This window comes from Falco naumanni, chromosome 4 (assembly GCF_017639655.2).
Source record: "Falco naumanni isolate bFalNau1 chromosome 4, bFalNau1.pat, whole genome shotgun sequence".
Taxonomy (NCBI): Eukaryota; Metazoa; Chordata; class Aves; order Falconiformes; family Falconidae; genus Falco; species Falco naumanni.
The window spans coordinates 7914727-7936630 of record NC_054057.1 but is presented as its reverse complement, the minus strand read 5'-3'; the positions used below and the strand labels follow the sequence as shown (position 1 = coordinate 7936630).

The 21904-nt window shown below is 37.2% G+C and overlaps 1 protein-coding gene across 2 annotated transcripts in view; it reads right to left on the bottom strand.

Moving 5' to 3' along the window:
• Positions 1-21904, bottom strand: part of ZNF385D (zinc finger protein 385D) — a 435096-nt gene that overhangs the window by 78023 nt on the left and 335169 nt on the right. For both annotated transcript variants that reach the window (XM_040593042.1, XM_040593043.1), the window contains one exon: positions 17740-17850. In XM_040593042.1, the coding sequence (XP_040448976.1) occupies positions 17740-17850 (111 nt within the window). The remainder of the gene's footprint in view (positions 1-17739; positions 17851-21904) is intronic.

Sequence of the window (21904 nt, the reverse complement as noted above, 5' to 3'; positions counted from 1 at the left end):
CAGCCTTTGGCTGAGCCAAAACGTACAGCATCACAGAAACACACCAGCTGAGTAAAAACCACCACGCTTCCTCTACAGAAATGTGTTATATGCCACTTAGAATATGCTATTTATCTACCGTCACTATAGCATTTGTTTGGGTAAGTCTGCACTGTCTTGGTGTGTGCTATGTACTCAGCTGCTACTGGTATGTCATACATACACTCTATAAATATTAGCAAAATGAAAATTGAGAACACCCAGAACAATTCAGCTCAAATGGAAATTACTTGTTTTGTTTCTCTGCTCTTCCTTTACTAGTTTCTACTTAACACTGCTGGAGACAACCATGCCATTTGAAGGATCTGCACAGAAATATCTAACAATCAATCTATCTATCTATCTATATCTGTGGCTACAGACACAGCACAGGCAACCTGACATTTCACCAGAAATACTGTATTAGATGGAAATGCTTCCAGTGTTGAGTACGCTTGATATATATATATATATATACAGCAGACATCCAGCTATAAAGCTAACAAAGACTCTCACATTTTTGTCAGAGACATATAAGCCATTGTCCTGCTTTTTTTACTGGGTTGCAAATAATCTCTGCAGCAGTTTATGGACAGGTATAAAGCCACAGCATATATCAGAAACAGTACATAATGATATCTAGGGAATAAAACATAAGAAGGCAGCTGATAACCCTGAGAACTCTCAGTCTCGACTGAATCCGTGTGACTATCTTTCCATTTTAGAGTAATTTCCTCTTTTTGATCCTGGAGCCAAATTACATCCGCATCTATCCCATAATAAAAATAAAATCAAAATGTAATAAAAATAGAATAACTCAATTTATCTCCCAAATACAGTGTTTTACATTATAAATAATTTCAAAAATGACAGTTACTCCACCATGAATGATTCTTAGAGAGACCAAAAGAACAAGGACCCTACCTTAAAAGAACGTTAAGGGTGCAAGTTCAAAAAATGGATATGGAAGGGTAATAGCAGGCAACAAATGTGATTGTAAAAGCAAGTACTTGCAGGTGTAGGTTGCTATGATCTATCAGATGATGATAATTATTGCCAGTGAATCACGTAAGTCTGCTTGGGACAAACTAACTTGCCTGAGATAAATTAACTTTCCCAGGGCATCTTCCTGGCTTTCAGATTCAGCAGGGCCCCAATGCCTACAGCCGTGTCACGCCTGTGCCCGACACGCCATTCTCCTCAGAAAGTGAGGCCTCTGCTCCCAGCTCTGGCTGAAGTGCCCCCATGTGCCACCTACTTTACCAGTCAAATCACAAAGTGCAGAAATGATCACCGCTTAATGATTTACTGAGTAATAGGAATTTTGAACTGCACAGCACTGTGACTGTACCCCCAGAGAAGGGGTGAGAGCAGGATCTCAGGTACTATCCAGAGCCCTACTGATGACGGTGAACTCTGAGGAGTGACTCTCCAACAAGACCCTGAAGGCCATCAGGACAAGTGCAAGAACATCACGTGCAGCATGTTACATCTGACATCTTGCAGGGCTGTTGCAAAGCTATTTACAGAGGAATATTTCCACTAGGCCAAGCTCAGGACAACTGGCTTTAGCACTCGGAGTCCTACCAAGTCCAACCGTGACTTAACTTTTGATCCTTGCCAACACTTCCTCTTTAAAGGTGGTTGAGGCTATAATTTTTGGCTCAGTGCTTCTTCAGTTTCACCTTACCAATACAGTTTCACTCTCAGTGTTTTTGCCCTTCCATCTGTTAAAAAATATATTTTATTGTATTCCAAATACAAACCACATATTACTTCCAGCCAAGAGTTTTAAGATGTATTAACACCTTCAGGCTTACACACGGTAAATATAACAGCTTTCTTCAGGCAGACAACTGGCCAGGAATATAACTGGGAGCTTTCAGGCTAAGTCAAAGGGTCTGCTAGTCCAAATCTGGTAGGAGGACTGGCAGTTGTCTGCTAACGATGGATTAAATCTATAGCTGAACTGTTTATTCAGTCGCATGCAAACCTGCCTTTCAGTCAGTCAAATGTAAGAGTATGACTTCTGCAGGTTCAGGAATATGGGCCTGAAGCCCCCTGATATTTTTAATAGGAGAGAGCCCCTACCTTCTTCACCTGATCAGAGACCGCACCACAGGCCCTGGGGGTATTCTGACTGCACAGCATATTGCCACAGGAGGGGTATAGAGGGGGCTGTACAGTCCCCTCGCCTTCTCCCCATTTACACCACTCATATCTCTTAAAAAGGGGTGGAATCGACTACTGTTCATTATACAAACAGAAATTAAGGATGACCTTGTCACACAAAATCAGCAGCTTTAACAAGCAGGCCTGACTACTGTCCAGTAATCTCAGAAAATGACTTGAGATTTGCTGTTCATAAGATCATCATCCCGCTGATTTATCTTTTGCGGTGCTGATAAAAGAGAATTATGAGAATTATGCTTCTCCCCAGCCAAAGAGCTTCAAGGGCCAACCCACCACTTACCAGTTTGAAAATGCACCTTTGCACACACCAGAGCAGCCTGCAGTGAAATACCACAGGCCCTTACCTTGTCCTAGATACAATTCACATTTCTATAAATAGCATACTGAGATGCAAAAAGCCTCTTAGCTCGCTCAACCAAGTAAAATCCTGGCTTTGTAGCTACCGTTCAAACAGTTTGTTACAAATGTAAGTGCTCAATTAAAAATGCTTATTTAGTATTGGTGGGACCTCTCTTCATGGAAGAAAAGAAGTCATGCCTGCAAAAGACAGATTCTTCTGACTGCAACAACAAACAATTTCAAGATTTGAATTAAAATTCCTAGTCCAATTACTGTAAGTGGTTATGCCTTCCTCACTGTGAAGCAATCTCTTGCTACTCTGTCACGGGTTTCATGCCAGGAGCAGCCACAACAAATCACCAAGCTGAGTTCATGAGGACATTGGTGGGGGTGGAGGGCAGCACACAGAGGGGAAAAGCAGCTAAATATTTTGGGCCTTCGTTTTCCTGTTCAGGGAATATGGAAAGTAGCATATTTTGGATACAAGTAGATTTTCTGAAAGAGTAAGATCTTATCTCTGTTAATTTTAAAAACCCAGATTTAAAGCAGCTACTTACTTAAACTAATCTATAAGTGCTTCTGTCATTATGCCTTTCCTCACATACCAGAAAAGAGCCAACTGATAAGGCTTCAGCCATCTTAACTTTTACATAGGCTTAACCAGTGAGGAGGAAAAGGAAATGTTCATTGAGGCTGACTTTAAAGAAGATCTGAATTCTAAGTAACCCCTGCTGAAGAACATTTGGATAACAAACCTCCTCCCAGTTGAAAAAGAAGATGCGCTGGCCAGGCTAGTGTATTTCAGGATTCTGTCCTCAAGCCTTTCTACTCTCTGGACTTGGACATATTCTCCTTGGGATGACTTCTCCTCTCCTTTCAACCAGTATCTTTATGATCATTCAGCATAAATAGTTCTTGCATGGCTCTGATTTTTCTCCTACTGTTTACTCTGCCACCTGAAAATTTCCATTTCTCAGATCACCTCTTTTCTGTCACAAATATTAATCATGAACTATGATAGACTCAAGAGTCTCTTTTCTTTCCACTTACTGATCTCCTACTTTGCATCATCACACCTGTTATTCAGTGTGGTTTATTTGTCTCTTACACAGTTCCTTCTCCCTCTTGCATGCTTTAGAACAACATACCTACTTCCATAAACTACAAATTCTGAAAAAAACATTTATGCTTATTCACCCTCAAACATTTTTTAGAGGCTTGACTTCAACTATCCTAACATGTCATCTAATAAGTTGAATCATATTCCTGTTGGTTGTCAAACCCTCTCTCTTTCAAAAAAAACTTAAATATGGGTTTCAGAAAGTATTTTTCCATAAATTAATTTGTCAGTCCCCTGCTGCTTTCCCTACCTTATATTCTTGTTTCATTTCTGATTTATTAGAAAATAAGCTCTCTAGAGAAAAAATCTCATCTTACACATCAGTAAAACACTGTACACTGCACAGATATTTAACTGTAGGCTCTTTGTAAAAATGAGCCATAGTATTCTCCAGGTTCCTAGTAAATTACAGATTTAATTGTATTAAGCTCGACTACTTTAAAGATCATTACTGTAAAATAGTTCAGACCATACCAATAACATGTTTCCTTAGAAATTATTTCCAGTGTATCTTTTGATCTGTATCAATGGACACACAGCAAGAAACACAGCAAAAATGCTAAGCCCATTTTGTTTTGGGACCTTGCCTTTGATTCTGACTGAAGTAGCATGGACTGATGTCTGCAACTAAAGACGCATCACAGCCACAGCTGAATTTATGCTCAAAATAGTTGCAAGTGATAAAAAAAAACAATAAGAGTCATCAGAGCAAATACATTTTCTTAGTGCTAACTTTTTGAAAAGATCAATTTGCCATCCATCAATTTCACTCATTTTCTATGGGACTTGGAGAGAGAATAAACCAATTCAGAACTTCCTTTCATAGTTTAGGCAACATTCTCTTCAACAAGGAATTTTGTTTCTGATCATCAGGCTGCCAGTGTTGGCAATTCAAAAGCTGGGCAGCACCTGTAAAATTCACTCAAAATTCAGCTTCCCACCACCAGAAATTATACTTCTTTTCCACCTCTAAACAGCAAGACATGGTCACACACACCTGTGAAAACTTTGCACTGGTTTTCTCTCATGATGTGACTAATCTTTCTCATCTTATTAGTCTAGACAATGTTTAAAGAAACTTCTCTGAAGTGTGAAACGTACATCTTCCACTACATAGGAATTAATCTTCCTTTACAATTCCTTCTATATATAATAAAAAATGAGAACCTTCTTGGAAGGATGACAGAATTTGTGCCTTGGGTTGAAACATGCTTTAACTACTGAACCCCTGCTTGGGCATATGCAATCAAGCCTACGAGAGAGGAAAGACTAAGTGTTGACACTTAATACAACCCAATCTATTTTAGCCAAAAGTCTGTACTAGAAGCTTTTTTTTTCCTCACTGCAGTCCTAACTCCTTGTGATCCCTGCTGCTGAATATCATTGCATCTGCTCCTTTCTTCTCCTGAATATCTGTTCCTTCCTTATTTCTTGCCAATTGTTTCGGTGGCAGCACCACGTCCAACAGCACTAAATTAGCACAGGACAAGCTAATAAGCCCAGAAAGATTGCAGGCTTTTACTGCATCTCATGTTCCATTGGCTTGCCTCATCAGTAATGCCTGTCTCATCTATTGGGACATGGGGCTGAGACTCTAGAAGAACAGTCAAAATGCTGCTGCACCATTTTTAGTGCATTTTATTAAAAATTCTTCCATTCTGTAACTACATGATGTACATTTTCTTAGCTCTTCCGTGAAGGAAGTTTCATTCTTACAGTCTTTTCAAGCACTAAAGAGACACAAATTAGTCATGCAAAATAATTTTAGAAAAAAAATTCTTACCCACTGGGAATTATATAGAATAAAATACTGTTAAATGCGGCAAAGTTCTTCATTCCTCCAGTGTCCAAGGTATTAATTATTCCCGTATACCCTCTGTTTTCTGACATCTTCAGACACTAAGCTGCTTCTTAGAATACGTTTACCTTAGAAATTGACTTTATCGTAACTGTTTAGTACCATATAAGTTTCTGGTATGAAAATCATGTTAGAGAATAATTGAGAAGCAATGACAGGCACCTTGTGGTAGGCTATTTGACTACAATTGTATTAGTGAAAAACTATCAAATATCTCTATTTAATAACAAAAGAAAATTTTCTGGTATGTCATTACAATAAGTAATGGTCTTTGGAAAGGTAATGCAGATTGATGTGCCCTGTAAAATAAAAATTATGCAATATACTCACATTAACTACTAAAACATAAAAATAAACAGGTTGTATAGAAGTTGGTCTTCCAAAGTGACAAGTGATGAAATTCTGTACTTGACAAACAAGGTATTCAAGCAGACAGAACATAACAAGTGAGCCTGTTTGAGTGATTATTTGATTTGCAATTTAGTGCCTTTACCATCAGTTTTAAAAGAAACAAAACAAAGCATCTCAGCAAACAGCCCATAGTTTTGAAATTACTGTATATATCACTGGCCTATTAAATTATGACATTTGGACATGTTTTGTATTGCTGTGTAGACTGAGGTGAGAGATAATAATGCTGAAGTGTCTGCATCTAATGAAAACATAATACCTTCTATTTGGTGGCATGACTCACTGCAAAAAAGCAATATATCGCTGTCCTGAAAATGGCCAGTAGGAATAGGAAAATGAGCTACTGCTAATTAAACCTTTCATGTAAAAACATGGTTGCTAATCAAATCTTTATTATCCCATACTCTCCTATTTTACTTTCTTCTTCATTTACAATTCATCCTGTAGCCCTTGAAGTATCAAGTTTACAGTCTTCTTAGATGTTGTGGGCGTTTTTAAATTGTGAAAGGATAAACTTGTAACAAAATAATTTAAAAACATACTTAAAAGGAAAAAGTGACTGTGGGAGGGAAAAGAACGGTACAATTAAACTACATCTGGTTATTCTATAGCTAATTAAAAGTCATATCTAAGTTACTAAAAAAATATAAAGTATTTACTCAAGCTGAAGTTTCATCATTCTTGTGACAACTGAAAAATGTCTTTATTACAAGGAAGGAAAAATGCTTGGCTTTAGATACATAGAATGCACCTATTTTCAGAAGTATGTAATTCAGTAGTGTTCACCAAACAAGCCATATTTCCCTTAAAGAAAGGAAAGATGCCTTTAATTTCTAATTATTTCATTGCTATGAAGTTTGCTACACAGCCACTTCATATAAATTGAATACTAAAGATAAATATTAACCATGCCAAGTACTTGATTAAAAGCCAACAAAACAGCTTTTGCAAAAATTCTGGTCTAGCATATACTAAGTTTCTTCTAGTGAAGTATCACATAACCATTTAAATTTTAATTTATATAGTGATAATTATCGCAATATTTGTACAATGAAGTGGAAAAGTTACAACTTAAGATGCTACTTGAAATAAAAAAAAGCATTCTTCTAATCATGTAGGGAAAGATCAACTGAACTTATTATTTTTGTCAAAGAAATAATAAAATCAAAGCAAGCACTGACAACTGCAACAGGACTCTAAATGTAAATTAAAATACTTCAGACAAAAGACTTGAAGGCAAGTGATTCTCCCATCAAGGGATGATTTTCACTTGTCTCCAGGTGTAACATTATGTGCACTGATGGGCTGATCAACAGAACAGAACTACTCCCCAGCTGTAATCAGGAGTGATTGATGGTTGGGACAAAAAAGTTGATTATCATGACAAGTCCACTGATACAGAAAAAATAGGCTACACTGGGGAAAGGATAAAACCTGTTCAGAGACTACCTTCTAAAATCTCCTTTCTAAAGAATAAAAAGAAACATTTATGACCATCCAAAAAGAGCTAACATAAATGAATTCAGTGCATTTAGTACATATCTGTATCTACAGTTATTCTACCATGACACAATGAGACCTATATAAACTCTAAACAGCACAAGCCCTCGCATTTTTAAAATCACAGTTTGAGATCAATTCATGAAACAAATATATGAAAGTACCTGTATGGTATGCCAGTAAAGCATTGCCTCGTTTTGAATACCTGTTTTGAATTCATAATCAAGATTTTAAAGTCCATGGGGGAGTTCAGTGTAAGTGCCATATTGTATTCTTTCCTGAAATGAAGTCAGTCCCCTTTGGCCATTTTAAACCTTTAAAGACTTCATTTTCAGATGAGATTAAAAAAAAATATGCATGAGTGGGGCAATACACCCTCAAAGGTATAGATCAAATGTGTGCTTTTTTATTCCAATATAAAGCTTTTAAAAGCAGATATTAGGTTGCAGTTCCACTCCTTCAGAGCATCAGACTACCAGCTGTTAGCTGTGATGTAAGTACACAGCATAGCAATATCTCCAGAGACTGTAAAAGGTATGAGAGGAGTGATAAAAGAACCAAGGGACTGCAAAAGTCAGGCCTGGAGGTTCTGAAGTGCAATTTGTTTACATCATGGGCAGTTACGTTTAATAGTAATTCTCATAAAAGGAAATATTGTATTTGCTACAAGAGGTAGCTGCACAGACACAGTGAAGAAGAATACATCACAGGTACCCCAGGGAGTGCAATTTTACTGACCAAAAAGAGAAAGGGTGTGTGTGTGTGTCCCCGTCCAGAGTTATTGTAAGATTATTTGAAAAGTTTTATGGCTGTTGGAATAAAGTATAATCAACCAAAGCCAAGTACAAGAGCAACATTACTTTTCATGCATTCTTAGAATAAATTAGGATACTTTATTTGAGCAAAAATACAATTTACATAATTTAACTCATTTTGATGGAGATCTTTCTACATTACACAAAACCATACATTTTCTTCACTATGTACTCTTTCTGTGGACCACACTTTGACATGTAGCCTTGCCTATTCCTCTTCTCCTCGTTCTTCTTTACAGCCTTAACGATGCCTAAGAAAGTGAGCCAGTCACTGATTTGTGACTGAAAGCAGACAATAGTTTGCCTTTTTTATAGTGAAGTTTGTTATCTTCACCTATTATTAATAATTCAGAATCTCAGATTCTCTACTGTATAAATTTTTAATTTTAAAAGTAAATTTCTAAGGAAGAGGTTATAACAAACCAGAGCTAGATGAAGACTGTGCAGCAGAGTTTACATTTTATCTTTCCTTTCAGCTTATGACTCGCTTATGGAAAGTAGTTTCTGTAAAGAGTCCCCATCAAAGTTATTAATTTTCAATTAATAAGTTTCAATTGTTTATTAGACTTGACTGATACACTTCTCATGTTGACTGAGGAAGCTGACAGGAAAAAATGCCTCAATTACAAATAAGCCTGTGATAAGAAGTGATAAAGCAGAAGCTTCTCTCCTTGCCATTGAAATGGGCTGTCTTTTCCATGAATGGATCATGAAAGAATTGGAAGAAAGATTTCTTCCCCCCCCTTTCACACTGTCTAAACCTTTCATGCTGTCTATATCTCCCCCTGTCTATACCAATTCCCTTGTGTATAAAATGGTATTTTTCAACTTACAGTTCAAAAATACTAAGCAGTTTCTTCATTTCCACAATTCCAGCCAAAGACTTCAAACAAACTCCAGTTAGCCACTACCTACCCAACTTTAGCATTTGAATTTCATTCTTATGTTCTTCCACTCTCCTCCAGGCACAAAATCTTTCTGACACCGTTGTAAACCAAAGAATGCAACTTCAGGACCCAACTCATTCAAACCACTGGAACTAAATATGTAATTTGCCTGGAAGTCATGTGAGTGAGTGACAGATAATCCACATTAAGCACTGAAATCAGATTTTAGAAAATCTAGGGCCTATGAGACCATTTAGGTCTGCTTCCTACCCCCAATATCATGTTTTCTGGTACATTGTTATATTCTACTTTAATAATGTCTGATAGAAGGAGAATTTTTGACAGTAACAAGCATGGATGTGTTCAAATGCAGGAAGGATGTTGCTTTTATTTCAGATTTTCCCTCTCATTAACTGATCTCACCTCTGCCTTCCTCTCCTTCTGCTCTTTGCAGTTCTGAGATCATCTACACCCAAGCAGAAGTTAAAGCTGGCCCCAAAAGGGCAAATATACTGCAACCATTCACTTCGGTGCCAGAAGCAGAAACCTTTTAAACCAATTTGTCTCCATATTGCAAAGTCAGAATACTGGTCATTAATCTTTTGCAAGTTATAAACAGGACTATCAGAGAGAGCCATTGCCTATTCACAGATCATTTCTGGCAAACTCAAGTAATTTTCAAGAGATATCAAACCTTCTGCACAATTGACTTGTTTTATCAATAAAAGTGAGTGCTTTGAAAATGAAATAAGCCGGTAGGATGAGCAGAGGCAGAAAGCAAGAGTTGACAAAAGTGAATTTAAAAAGTCTAAATTTTACATAATCTTTAAGTTCTAATACAGCAACAGCTGCTGATCAGCTGAATGTTTTAATCTGTCTAGGATTATGTTCCTATACTGAGTCTGATGTTCAGCTGATATAGATATTAGACATTTCTCCATAACCTTTGCTTGTGCAGGGACCAAGTAGCTGGAAGCACTAGGCTTTGCTTTCTCCTGGATTTATAGAATAAAATCATTTAGGTTGGAAAAGACCCTTAAGATCATCGAGTCCAACTGTTAACCTAATGCTAAATCCACCACTAAATCCTGCACCTAAAAGCCATGTCTGCACATCTTTTAAATACCTCCAGAGGTGGTGACCCAACTGCTTCCCTGGGCAGCCTGTTCCAGTGCTTAATTTAGACACTCTCTCTTCAGCTGTCACTGCTGAATGTGGCTGGGCAGTGAATTTTGAGAGGAAAGTGTAAGTCTTGCAGTACAACAGCAAGGCACTCCATCTCTCCCCATCCTCATCAGGCTGAGTAACCAGCTAACATTAAGAGCATGCTTTCTTAAAGTTCAATAACTTAAAGCTGTCCTTTCCTGCTGCCTTCTTGTCCTCAGGCAGTGCCTCTGTGAGCCTTATACCTCTGGGCTGGTCCATGTTCTGCAACAGTACAGGCTTTCTAGACAGAATAGGTTCCTTTCATTACAAGAGAGTAGATAAGTACAAGGATTAGCGAAGAGTTTTCGTAGATCACTAAGAGACCACCTACAGCAGTTACTGAGAATCATCCCAAATATTTAGTTTGTAAGCAGTGCTTAAGTGACAAGGAAATATCCACCTCCTTCAGCTATCGGTCTGGGGACTCAGTTCAACATCTCATAAAAGGAATCTGAAGCAAAAAACGATGCTGTGTCAGATAGGAATGATTTCTGCTTCTAGGTTGTACAATACATAAAAGTACTGCATAGAAGGTGAAAAACCACAATACAGTAAAAAAAAAAAAAAAGTTTGAATTTTCTAGTATGAGAAAGACCAGACCTGCACAGAACATGACTGCAATTTGTACTGCAGCCTTTAAAACTGTGGTTTAGGAAAGAGGAGGTAACACTTCTAAAATGTGCAGGCTAGGCCTATAAAAAAAGACTCCACTGAATATCTAAGAAAAATACTAGGCTGTTTTCAAATTTTTCATGTATGCAATGTAAGTGCAAAATATTCTGTACTATAAAACTTTTGGAATGTAAAACATCACATCTTGAATAATTCTGTTAGCAATTCTTTAGGGTTTCCATAATGTGCTCATACAGATGCCAGATATCCCATGGAAATTTCTGTACTAATCACTTTCTGTGATTACTTGCTGCTTTTCCCAGTGAATACTATAAACCTGTATCTCTGGAAAACTGTCAACCTGTGAATGTACTTTCATTCTGACTCACATTCTGATCTCGAACGGCATGTACAATTTCACAACTGCAATCAACATTTGTTTCTCCCTATGCTGAACTCCATAGTACAGGAAAGATGGTGCATTATTAGAAAGAAGTAGCATATGTGTATGTGTATATATACATACACACACATATATATGTGGAGTTATGTAACTATATAAATTATATACCTAAACCCAATTTGTGTGTATCTATATTTAAAATTAATTCTGGAAGTTTTATTCTTGATGAGGTACAAGTGCTGCAATTAACACTATATCTTCATAGAGTAACACTGGCTTTAAGGGGATGTTGAGCATCTGTAAACGTTTGCACAAGAGAATCTCCTTAAAGAATCAGGCTGATGACTTCACAGAACACAGACACAGTGGTCTGGAAAGACCAAAATTAAAATTGCCTTGAGATAACAGATAAATGTGCTTGATGGCTGGCACAACCATCTTTCTATTTTCCCTAGCTGAGTGAAATTTTTTCTTACCTAGTCATACTAGGGAATGTCTCCTAAATTCTGCAACTAATTTGTTAGTTTAACTAATTGTTAAAGTGTGATGACCACTGGTGTAAAAAGTTCTTCACCTGAGGCACTGCCAGTTTCAAATACTGTGGAATACTTACCTGTCTACTGATAAATGTTATGCTCTTGGGGGGAAAAAAAAATCATAGGATTAATTGGGTGATTTTTTTTTTCTTTTTTTCCCCATTAGCAATTGTTAATGTACATTTGGACTATGATTCACTACAATTCCATTTTTCCCATTAAGCCAGATGTTTCTCATTTTACTACTTGTGCATTTAATTTTTCCAGTCTAAGCACAACAGTTTGTGCTTTTATTTATTGCAGTTGTCGGAATTCCAGAGTATTTTCTCCAACTGGTGAAGATAATTTTGGACTGCAATCCTTAACTTGCCATCTTGCATTAAGCGCCTGCCACCCTCCATCTAGGTGTCATCCACAAACCTGATATATGCGCTCTCTGTTCTGTCAGACACATTGCTAATGAAAATTTAGAGTAGCAGCAAGCACGGAACAGGTTCCTGCAGATCCTGACTAGTAGTGCTCTTTTGTTTTGACAGGAAACCATCAGCAACTACCCTCAGTACAGTTTTCAATCTGTCATGGAACCAAATTTTACCAATTTCACCTGGACCGTATTCCCCTGTTTGTTTTACAAGACTGTCAGGACTGTACCAACCCTTATTAAAGCCAAAATATATCACATCTATTTATTCCCTATTATCCATTAGGCCAATTACTCTGTCAAAGGAGAAAATTAGATTGGTTTGACATGATTTATTCTTGACAAATTCATGTTGGCTATTTGTTATCACCTTATTATCCCTTAGGTGCTCGCAAATTGATACTTTAATCATTTGTTCTAGATACCAAGTATAACCTAAATAGGATAAACGTCCTCTGGTTCTGCTTTTTTCCCCATGAAAGTTAGAGCCATAGTAAAATACTATGAAGCCATATTGCAACCTTACCCTCAAAAAATTCCTTTAGTATTCTACCAGAACAGCAATTTTTGAATCCTAACAATTCCATATAGTTCAACTATATATTGATTCAGCGGTACCTTTGCTTTATAAGAGATGGAGAAAAACAAGGTAAAAAAAACAAAATCAACAAATAAGGACCCCATGATAAGCACACTGCTCATGATTTTCAGGAGAATATTATTACTGTTGTGATTTAAGTCAAACAGTAATTTCTGGCTAACATTTGGAAATATTTTTACAGTGTATCATAATGGAATTCAGGTCCTGTGAGTACATAAAAATGCTGCCCAACCTTTTCTCTAAAGGCAAGGTAGATTATCACTCCACCATCTGCATTAAACGAGAGGGAAAAGAGAGAAAGAATCCCTTTGCAAGAACTGACCTTGTTAACAGACAGTTACTACCTGGATCAAATTAGAAATGTGGGCAAACAAAGATCAAAGAGTAAAGACAGATGATCAAAAAATGAGGAAAAAAATAGTAAGCTCTTTTCTTCTAAGTCATGGGGGTTATTTGCAGTTTTTTTGGGTGGGTTTGGGTTTAGTTGGTTTTTTTTTCAAGTGAACCTCATGTTTGCAGAAAATTTACTCCTACAACTACCTGTAGGCACATGAGTTGTCCTACTGAAGTCAGCTGGACTTCACTTTACAGGATGCTTTTAGCAGATGTTTACTATTTACTACAAAGCATGGATTTAACAGTTCTGAACTGGTGCAACAGTTCTCAGCAGCTGCCAAAATCTAAATGGCAACACATACACTTGCAGCTAAGCACATACTTAAAAGTTTTGCCCTGGATTGGATGCACAATGTGAATGTAAACGTTATACAGAGAAGTCTCTCAATGCAGAAAAAAAAATATATTTAAAAAAATCACTACTTGAAACCGACTCCCCAGAACCTACCTCTGCTGTTTTAATGTTTTTTCTCAGCATGGAGAGACCTTGGTTACTTGCTCATTCCTCCTTTCCCTTGTATGAGAAGATTTATTTTAAAAAGAAATACTGAACACACAGCTGTCATGAAGATTTATAGATAACTCCTTTAGAAAGAAGCTAAACGATTTTAGACTATTGTACTGCCTTTTCTCATTTTTCTTTGAAATGTAATTTTGATACCATGTAACCAGAAAAGCAGCTCTTCAGCTCTGAAAGAAATCTGTATCAAAGGGGACAAAATTCTGTATTCTCTGCACAAATGAAAAATCTCACAGACCAGTTTTATTGTAAACATTTTCATAATACTGTCGTGCAGTAGGTAAATGGAATTTCTATTCATTACTCTCTGATAAATCCTATCTCCAGCATCTAAAAATAAAGATGTATTGGTAGAACAGCCACAAAGCCCTAAGTTTATGAACAGAAAAGCTATTTATTGTTGCTATGATTTTAAATCATGTTCAACAAAATATGATGAAAATGAAAGGTAGGAATATTCAGTAAATTAAAACTTTTTCATAATAATAAGAGAAAAAAATTACGTGTGTGCTTGCCATTCATATAGTAGAGTTATCAAAAAATGATAGCTAATAGCTCTTAGAATTTCTTCAAAGAAATCTTTCCTTTAAGTCTCCACATTAAATCTTTCATTTAGCACAGTTTTGCTTCAAAAACTGGTGAACATTCAGAATTACCCAAGCAATGGAGGAACTTAGTTCTGCCTATTCCCGTCACATTGCAGAAAAGCATGTCTAAACTGCGGTGGAGCTCTGACTACTTATTATTTCTTGAAAAGCCTCAGCAGAGCACTCTGTTTTTCAGCAGTGTCGTGGTTTAACCCAGCAGGCAGCTAAGCCCCACACAGCCATTCGCTCACTCCCCCTCGGTGGGGTGGGAGAAACAGAAGAGTAGATGCGAGAAAACTCACGGGTTGAGATAAAGACAATTTGATAGGCAAAGCAAAAGCCGGCTCATGCAAGTAAAACAAAACAATGAATTTATTCACTTCTTCCCATCAGCAGACAGGTGTTCAGCCATCTCCAGGAAAGCAGGGCTCTATCGTGTAATTGTTACTTGGGAAGACAGAACACCATAACTCTGAACATCCCCCCCTTTCTGCTTCTTCCTCCAGCTTTATATGCTGAGCTTGATGCCACATGGTATGGAACACCCCTTGGGTCAGTTAGGGTCAGCTCTGAGATGGTGACTCAACCACTTCCCCGGGCAGCCTGTCCCAATGCTTGACCACCCCTTTGGTTACGAATTTTTTCCTAATATCCAATCTAAACCCTCCTTGGAACAACTTGAGACCTTTTCCTCTTGTCCTATCGGTTATTACATGGGAGAAGAGACTAACGCAGCTCTCTACAACCTCCTTGCAGGTAGTTGTAGACAGTGATAAGGTCTCGCCTGAACCTTCTTTTGTCCAGGTTAAACAACACCAGTTCCCTCAGCTGCTCCTCATAGGACTTGTGCTCTAGACCCTTCACCAGCTTTCTTGCCCTTCTTTGGACACACAATACTGTTTCCAGCACAAATCCAAAACATAGCCTCATACTAGCTGCTATGAAGAAAATCACCTCTACCCCAGCCAAAACCAGCACAAGCATTAATAAACATAAGCACTGGACTGAGAAGAGATGATCATAAAGATATCTGCAAATCTCTTCTGTGTGGCAGGGAAAAGGGGAAGAGATATTGTCACAGGTTAATCAATGGGCAGCTTCTGGATTGCAATCTCTCCATCAATCAGCAACATTGGGATTCCTTTAAAAATTAGGTAAATATTGAAAGTGGAAAGTGAAATATACTCAGCAAGAAGGTCTCCCTATAGCATAACGTCAATGATACTGATCTACTTTGAGAGAGGGGAGCATTAAAGCAGCCTTCTGCAGAACACTGTTGGCAAAATGGAGTTCAAGATTCTATCACTTGAAGGTGTGAAGGGACAACTAAATATCTGCTTAACAGCTTTTCTTCCAAGAGTTTGCTGTGAGCTGTCTAAATAGATTTCTTCTGAAACCAGTTTTTTTGACACTGTAGATGACTGAAAATGGCCACTGCTTCTTCCCCTCTATTCTTTGGAATCCTTTCTAGGAGCAGCAGAAAAGGAACACTATGAGAGCTTATCAGTCCTTTGAGTAAGAACTGTCCACTGATACCTTGTTTGCTTCTGTGTAGAAGAATTTTTAATTCAAATATTTTATTCCAGAAAATGCCTAGCTCCTGTTAGCTGGAAAATGTTCCATTCCATGTGTCTATCAGAGTCGTGTATCTGCTAATGACTAAGTCATTTTAACAATGTGTTCGTCCTCTCTTTCGTCTGGATCTTTCAGCAGATTAACAAATGGTATACCCTCTTTGAAAGGAGGTGTTTCACTTTGGTATGTAACACCAAAGTGTTTGATATCTTTTGCAGCTACATACTGTGTATGATTCAGTCAGTATGACATGCTTTTTCCTAAGACAAAGCTTAAAATTATGAGTGATGAGTTGGGCTGCACACTTAGTGCAATTGCTATGGCTCAGAAGTCTCCATCATCTCCTCCCTATGAATGGTTCAGTATCCACAGTCCTAATTCTAGTATCTGGCTAGAGTCTAATTTGGAAGAGCCTTATTTGACTCTCCTATTTTTATCTGTGAGGGAAAAGATTGCTCCAGAGAATATATTACCTTTCCTTGCACCACTGTTTGAGAATGATGTCGATGTTATAAAAGGAAGCTGTCCATTCTGTCCATGAACTAGAAAACCTCAAGTTATCAGTGAAAGTAAGTACATGATGATGACTGGTTTGGAAATTGTGACTGAGATCTTGTTAAAAATTATTTCTAAGGGATAAAAAGCTGATGGAAATGAAGAGAATTGCATTATTTTCACCATTAGGCAGCCAATCCTAAAAAGAAAGCTTCAAGTTTCAATTTAAATTTTTATGTACAAATTGTACATAAATAGCTACCTACAAAGAAGCAGCAGCACACAAGAATTATTTTATTCTTCATATAACTAGCATGAGACAGGAATTTCACGGATTTTTTTTGTTAGACCTCACTCTGAATTTATTTTTTTTTTCTGACAGAAGTAACTTTCATATTTAAATTAGTAAAACAGGTAGCAAATGAAAGACATTTGGCAGGGGAATGTAAATTTCCACCAGTGATGCCCATGTCAAGAAACTTCCTGGAAAGACTAGAATAGCAGAAGAAAATATACAGAAGGAAATAGCAGAAGGAAATAAAGGAGTTAAATTCTAAGAGGTTTTTCTGCAACAGAACAGGTATTCTTTGGCAAGGAGCACCACAGAACAGCTTCCTTGGGTAATTACGGGGGAAGGGTTTCCTCTGTATATTACAGACTATATCCAGTTCAGCTTGCTCTACTTCATTGCTGGAAGGGTGAGAGGATGTAAGGTAGGAGCCAATTGACAAAAAAATCACCAGGGCTTTTTTTTTTTTTTTTTTTTTTTTTTAAACCTTGTACTGGCAGGACAGGAGCACTGAAATACAATTCTGGCTAGACAGAGAAATTGTTGTAAAGGTAGAAAAAGGAAGCTAGACCCACAAGGACTCTGAGTATATCTGAATAACTTCTAACATTTACAGGCTGAAAAGGCAGGCAAACATAACCAGGACTGGTAGAAAAATTAGGACCCAGCAAATATTTCAGCCTTATTAGCAGTAATGGATCAGTCCATTTTCCTATTTACACTCTGTGCAGCACAACTGAAGCTGATGAGCTTGCAGGGATATATCCACAGGGAATATCTGGCCGGGTGTATAAACTACTAAATAATTGTGTTTATTTGAAGCATCCTACAGCCTTTTCATCTGCTAAGCCACAAACTAAAATCACAATGTTTCATTTAGGTTAAATGTATGCAAATTATGGCACATCCTAAAAGATAAGTACATATTTCTAATCTGATACAAAATAATCAACTTACATCAGAATTAAATCTCAGCTGGCAAATGTTGCATGATATGATTTGCTTTCTTCGATGAGGAAGAGGAACCCCAAATGTATGATTTATTACAGCTTTTTGAATTGGATCCATCTGTAAAGACAGAAACAAAAAATAAAAGCTTTTGCTGTTCCATTGTATGCTATGTCATTGATAGTCTCAAAACAGATTCTGCATCATGCCATACCATACCCCATATAACAGAAAACTATTATTTTTCTTTGAAAATTAGTATTTCTTTTTCATGCAGGTTTCTAAAGAGGTAATACAGAAAGGAACAAAGAAAAGCGTCATTAGTTATCTTGAAATACATATCCTTAGTTCAACTCTATATACACCGATCTCCCCTCACTGAAAAAAAGTTAAAACCCATAAATGCTGAACAAGTTTACCCATCAAAGCACTAATTATTTTTTTTTATATCATAGAAAATCTAGGTCACAAAATGAAACAAGAATATTTTAAATAAAACTACTATGAAAAGGATCAATGGAAATGTGAAATACAATTAATTCCAGAATAACACACAATAGCTCCATATTATGAAAAACATAATTTCCCAGGAATCAGTAAATGAATCTTTTCCCTAAAACAACCTCTACGCAACATATGAAAACCCCAAATCCTCCAAAGATTATTTTCACAGCCATTTAGAAGAAACAATTTTGAATAAACCCTACTTTAAGGATAAATTTTGACTTCCATTAAAAGCATTATTCTGAAGTAACCTCTACTAGAACACTGATCTGTCAGTGTCTGCAAGTCAGGGTCCCATAAAAAAAATATACCATTTTGGCAGAGCATTTCACAGAAGCTACCTAAGAGGTAGCATTTTTAGGTGAAGGATTGAAATCAACTTCCCCGAATTCATCAGTCAAAATTATTTTCATTTCTTTTTCACAGGCAACATTTGCCCGCTATTTTTAAAATCTAGTAACAGCTTTACAGCAACTTGGTAAAGACACTGACAGTTTTTATCTTTAAATTGTATTGTTAAAACTTCATGGATTTTGATGATGCAGTTACAACTAATTGTCCTGTGTTTATAACCAGTGTTCACACAGCATAATTTGCACGTGTCTTGAGAAAAAAAAAATAAATTTCTATGCTTATGTCCTCATGATTCACTTTCTTCTAGTCTGTTAGCAAAGGGTTATTTGATAAATAAAGAATCAGAGCTTTCCCTTAGAGTAATCAATTATTCAGGGAAACTGAAATGGTAGACAGTCATGGTCTCTATTGCAGCAAATCCAGAACAGATCACTGCAGAAATTTTGCATCAACTGACAGCTGTTCGTTGTCAGATATGAAACAGGTCATTAAGCTAATCCCTATTGAAAAGAAATTCAGATTGGTAAAAAACAAGGAACAAGGAAAATGGCAGAGCTTTATAGAAAGATTTGGAAGGAATGCTCAGTTTGAGCATCCTCTTCAATTTGATGTGAAAGTGAAATACATCATACATTTGTGCAACCACCAGCATAAAAGAACACCAATCCCACCTAGAATCTAGGGATGCCACTGTAACATAACCACAAAATAACACTGATGGCTAAGGTCAGAGTATATTAAGCTCTGAAACACTACAGCATGCTGTGTAAGACTTTCTGCAGTGATCAAACCATGCGCTAGCGGCACTCATTTTACTCAGTAATATGATCTTGAAAAAGCCCACAGTCCAAAAATAACATTGTATAGACCACAAAGAATACCACCACACAGGAAAGTAAATAGACATTAACAGCTCTTCTTTTCTCAACTGCTCCACTACCCAAGAGGTGACTTCTTATGCCAGCAGAACCAACAGACCTGCATCCTGCGATTTTCAACACTAAAGCATGACTTGGTCTTAATTAACACTATTTCACTGCTGTTGAAGTTTGGAGAAGTTTAGCCTAGCCTAGCCCTGTTCCTTTTGCAACTGCAGGTCTAAAATACTTGAGGCAACTTCAAGCTCAGGCACAGGAGTAAATCAGCACATAGTAACAAGAAATTGTGCATTCTTTGATCCAATCTGTTTGCCTTCACATTAACCGGAGTTGTGAGGTACTGTTAGCGTAGTCTTCAGTGTTAACATGTTAAAACACTTTTGCATTCTCTCACAGGGACCATAAGATAAGAAAGCCAACAAAGAAGCTCTCTAAGGGTTATATGAAAGGTACCACCATGGTTCATAAGACAGAACAACTAATTTTTTAGCTGGATTTATCCATTTTCACAGTAAGAATTCTAGCTCCAAATGGCGTTTGATTTCTGAGGGAAATAATGCTCATATATTTAGAATGACACAATTTTTCAGAATTTAGAAAGTCATGAATGTGTAGAGTAGTTGGTGTATTTTGTATTCAATTTTATTCTGGTCTCATGGAAAAATGTGGAGTTTCATTCCTAATCACTCCACAGATTTTCTCTTGTTTATCTGTTGATACAGAAATCCATCTGCACACTTCCTTTCCCTTTCCAAAGACGCAGACTTCTAGATACACAGCTACATGGCCTTATTGTGAACTGGATGATTTGTGTTTGTGGCTCTAAATAAAGAAGCATTCTGGATAGCCTCCAAGTTGATTAAGAAAAGCTGCTTCAAAGTAAGAATCCCTTGTCTGCCAACTTCTCTTTGATACTGCAAAGCAGAACTAAATTTCATAACTTAGCCCCAGATTCTAATAAAGTTGGGGCAGAATGCTGGAGTTGTATTTGACATTATAATTTTTTTTCTTGAGATCTCATTTGGGAAACACCACCAATCCATAGATTTCAAATAAATATCCAAAAGCACCAGATAAGCCTCCAAAAGTTTTATGCAGGAAATTTGAGAGGTAACAGGATACCTAGGTGCACTCTGATAAGCACTCAGATCTCACAGATACTGGAAAAGAGAGGGGAGCCCTGCTGAGAGTCAGAGGAACAAAGAGAGGCAGCTGATTGCTAGAAAATAGAAAGCAAGGATTGCAGGGAGGTATAAAGAGGGAAACAATATCATGTAGCTGAGAAAATCAGCAAGTGGTGAGATACTTAACAGAATCTCCAAGCACTCCTAGGCATACTGAACGTTACTAATTACACATAGACATTTTATTTCCACTTATGTAAGTGGTATTTGCTTTCAAAATAAAAGTTACCACGATAAACTTTTGTAAGATCTACTTTTTACACATTAGTAGTGCTATACTACAATCACTGAGGTTTTATATTTTTTCTTTGATGCAACTGAGTTAATTTAATCCCATTTACAGTGAAGGACAGAGAGTTTTGCAATTTACATGAAAGATTATGATTCAGCTGTCAAAGCTGTGCAGCAGAGCAAGGTTCGCAAGATGTCCCTTTACTTCCTCTCGCCAATGTATTCACTGTAAGTTACAACACAAAGAGGGTGAGCTGCCCTCTGTTTGACTTGCTCACTACCTTTTGCTTTTCTACTATCCAGAACTAGGTACATCTTAATATGTAATGCAGGCTGTGGTCACATCTTCCCTTGTGGTCAGCCCAGGGATAGCACATTGCTCAAAGTTCACTGCAAACCACGAGGTAATCGTTGGTTTGGGCAATGAAGATAAATATGAAAGGTTTTATATTTCATTCAGTTAATTCTTGTTTTCAATACCTAAAATGCACGGCAATATCATCATCTAAGTTTTAATTATTCAAGCTGAAATTTGTGGCAACTTGATATTATTTACTTTCTTTGATCAAACACTGTTTTCCCATCCCAAGATCTTTAGGAGCTTACTATACTTCAGCAAAATCCAGGCTTAAACCAACGGCATAGCAGAAGTTGGCCCCTTAGTGCATTTTCTCAGTTTTGACCTTATCCCTCCCATTTGGTTTTGCTTGCTTGTTTCAAATTCATCCTTGTCAGATCAATGACCTTACCCACGTTTTCCTTTGTTCTTATGCTTACCTATATAAAGCATGAAAGAGCTCTTTATTTTGCGCACTGCAGGTGAAAGGCATGGCTGTTCTATGAACTTTTCTGGATGAAACATCTACCACAAAATCACCAAGAAGTTGACCCAGGAGTTCCCATGTTATCCTAACTTCATGGGCAAATTTTCCAGAATCACCACAGCTGTCATCCTTGAAGGCCTTCTGTAGCCAAATATCCATCTCATTAAATTTCATTTAATACCTGCAGAAGGCAGAACCT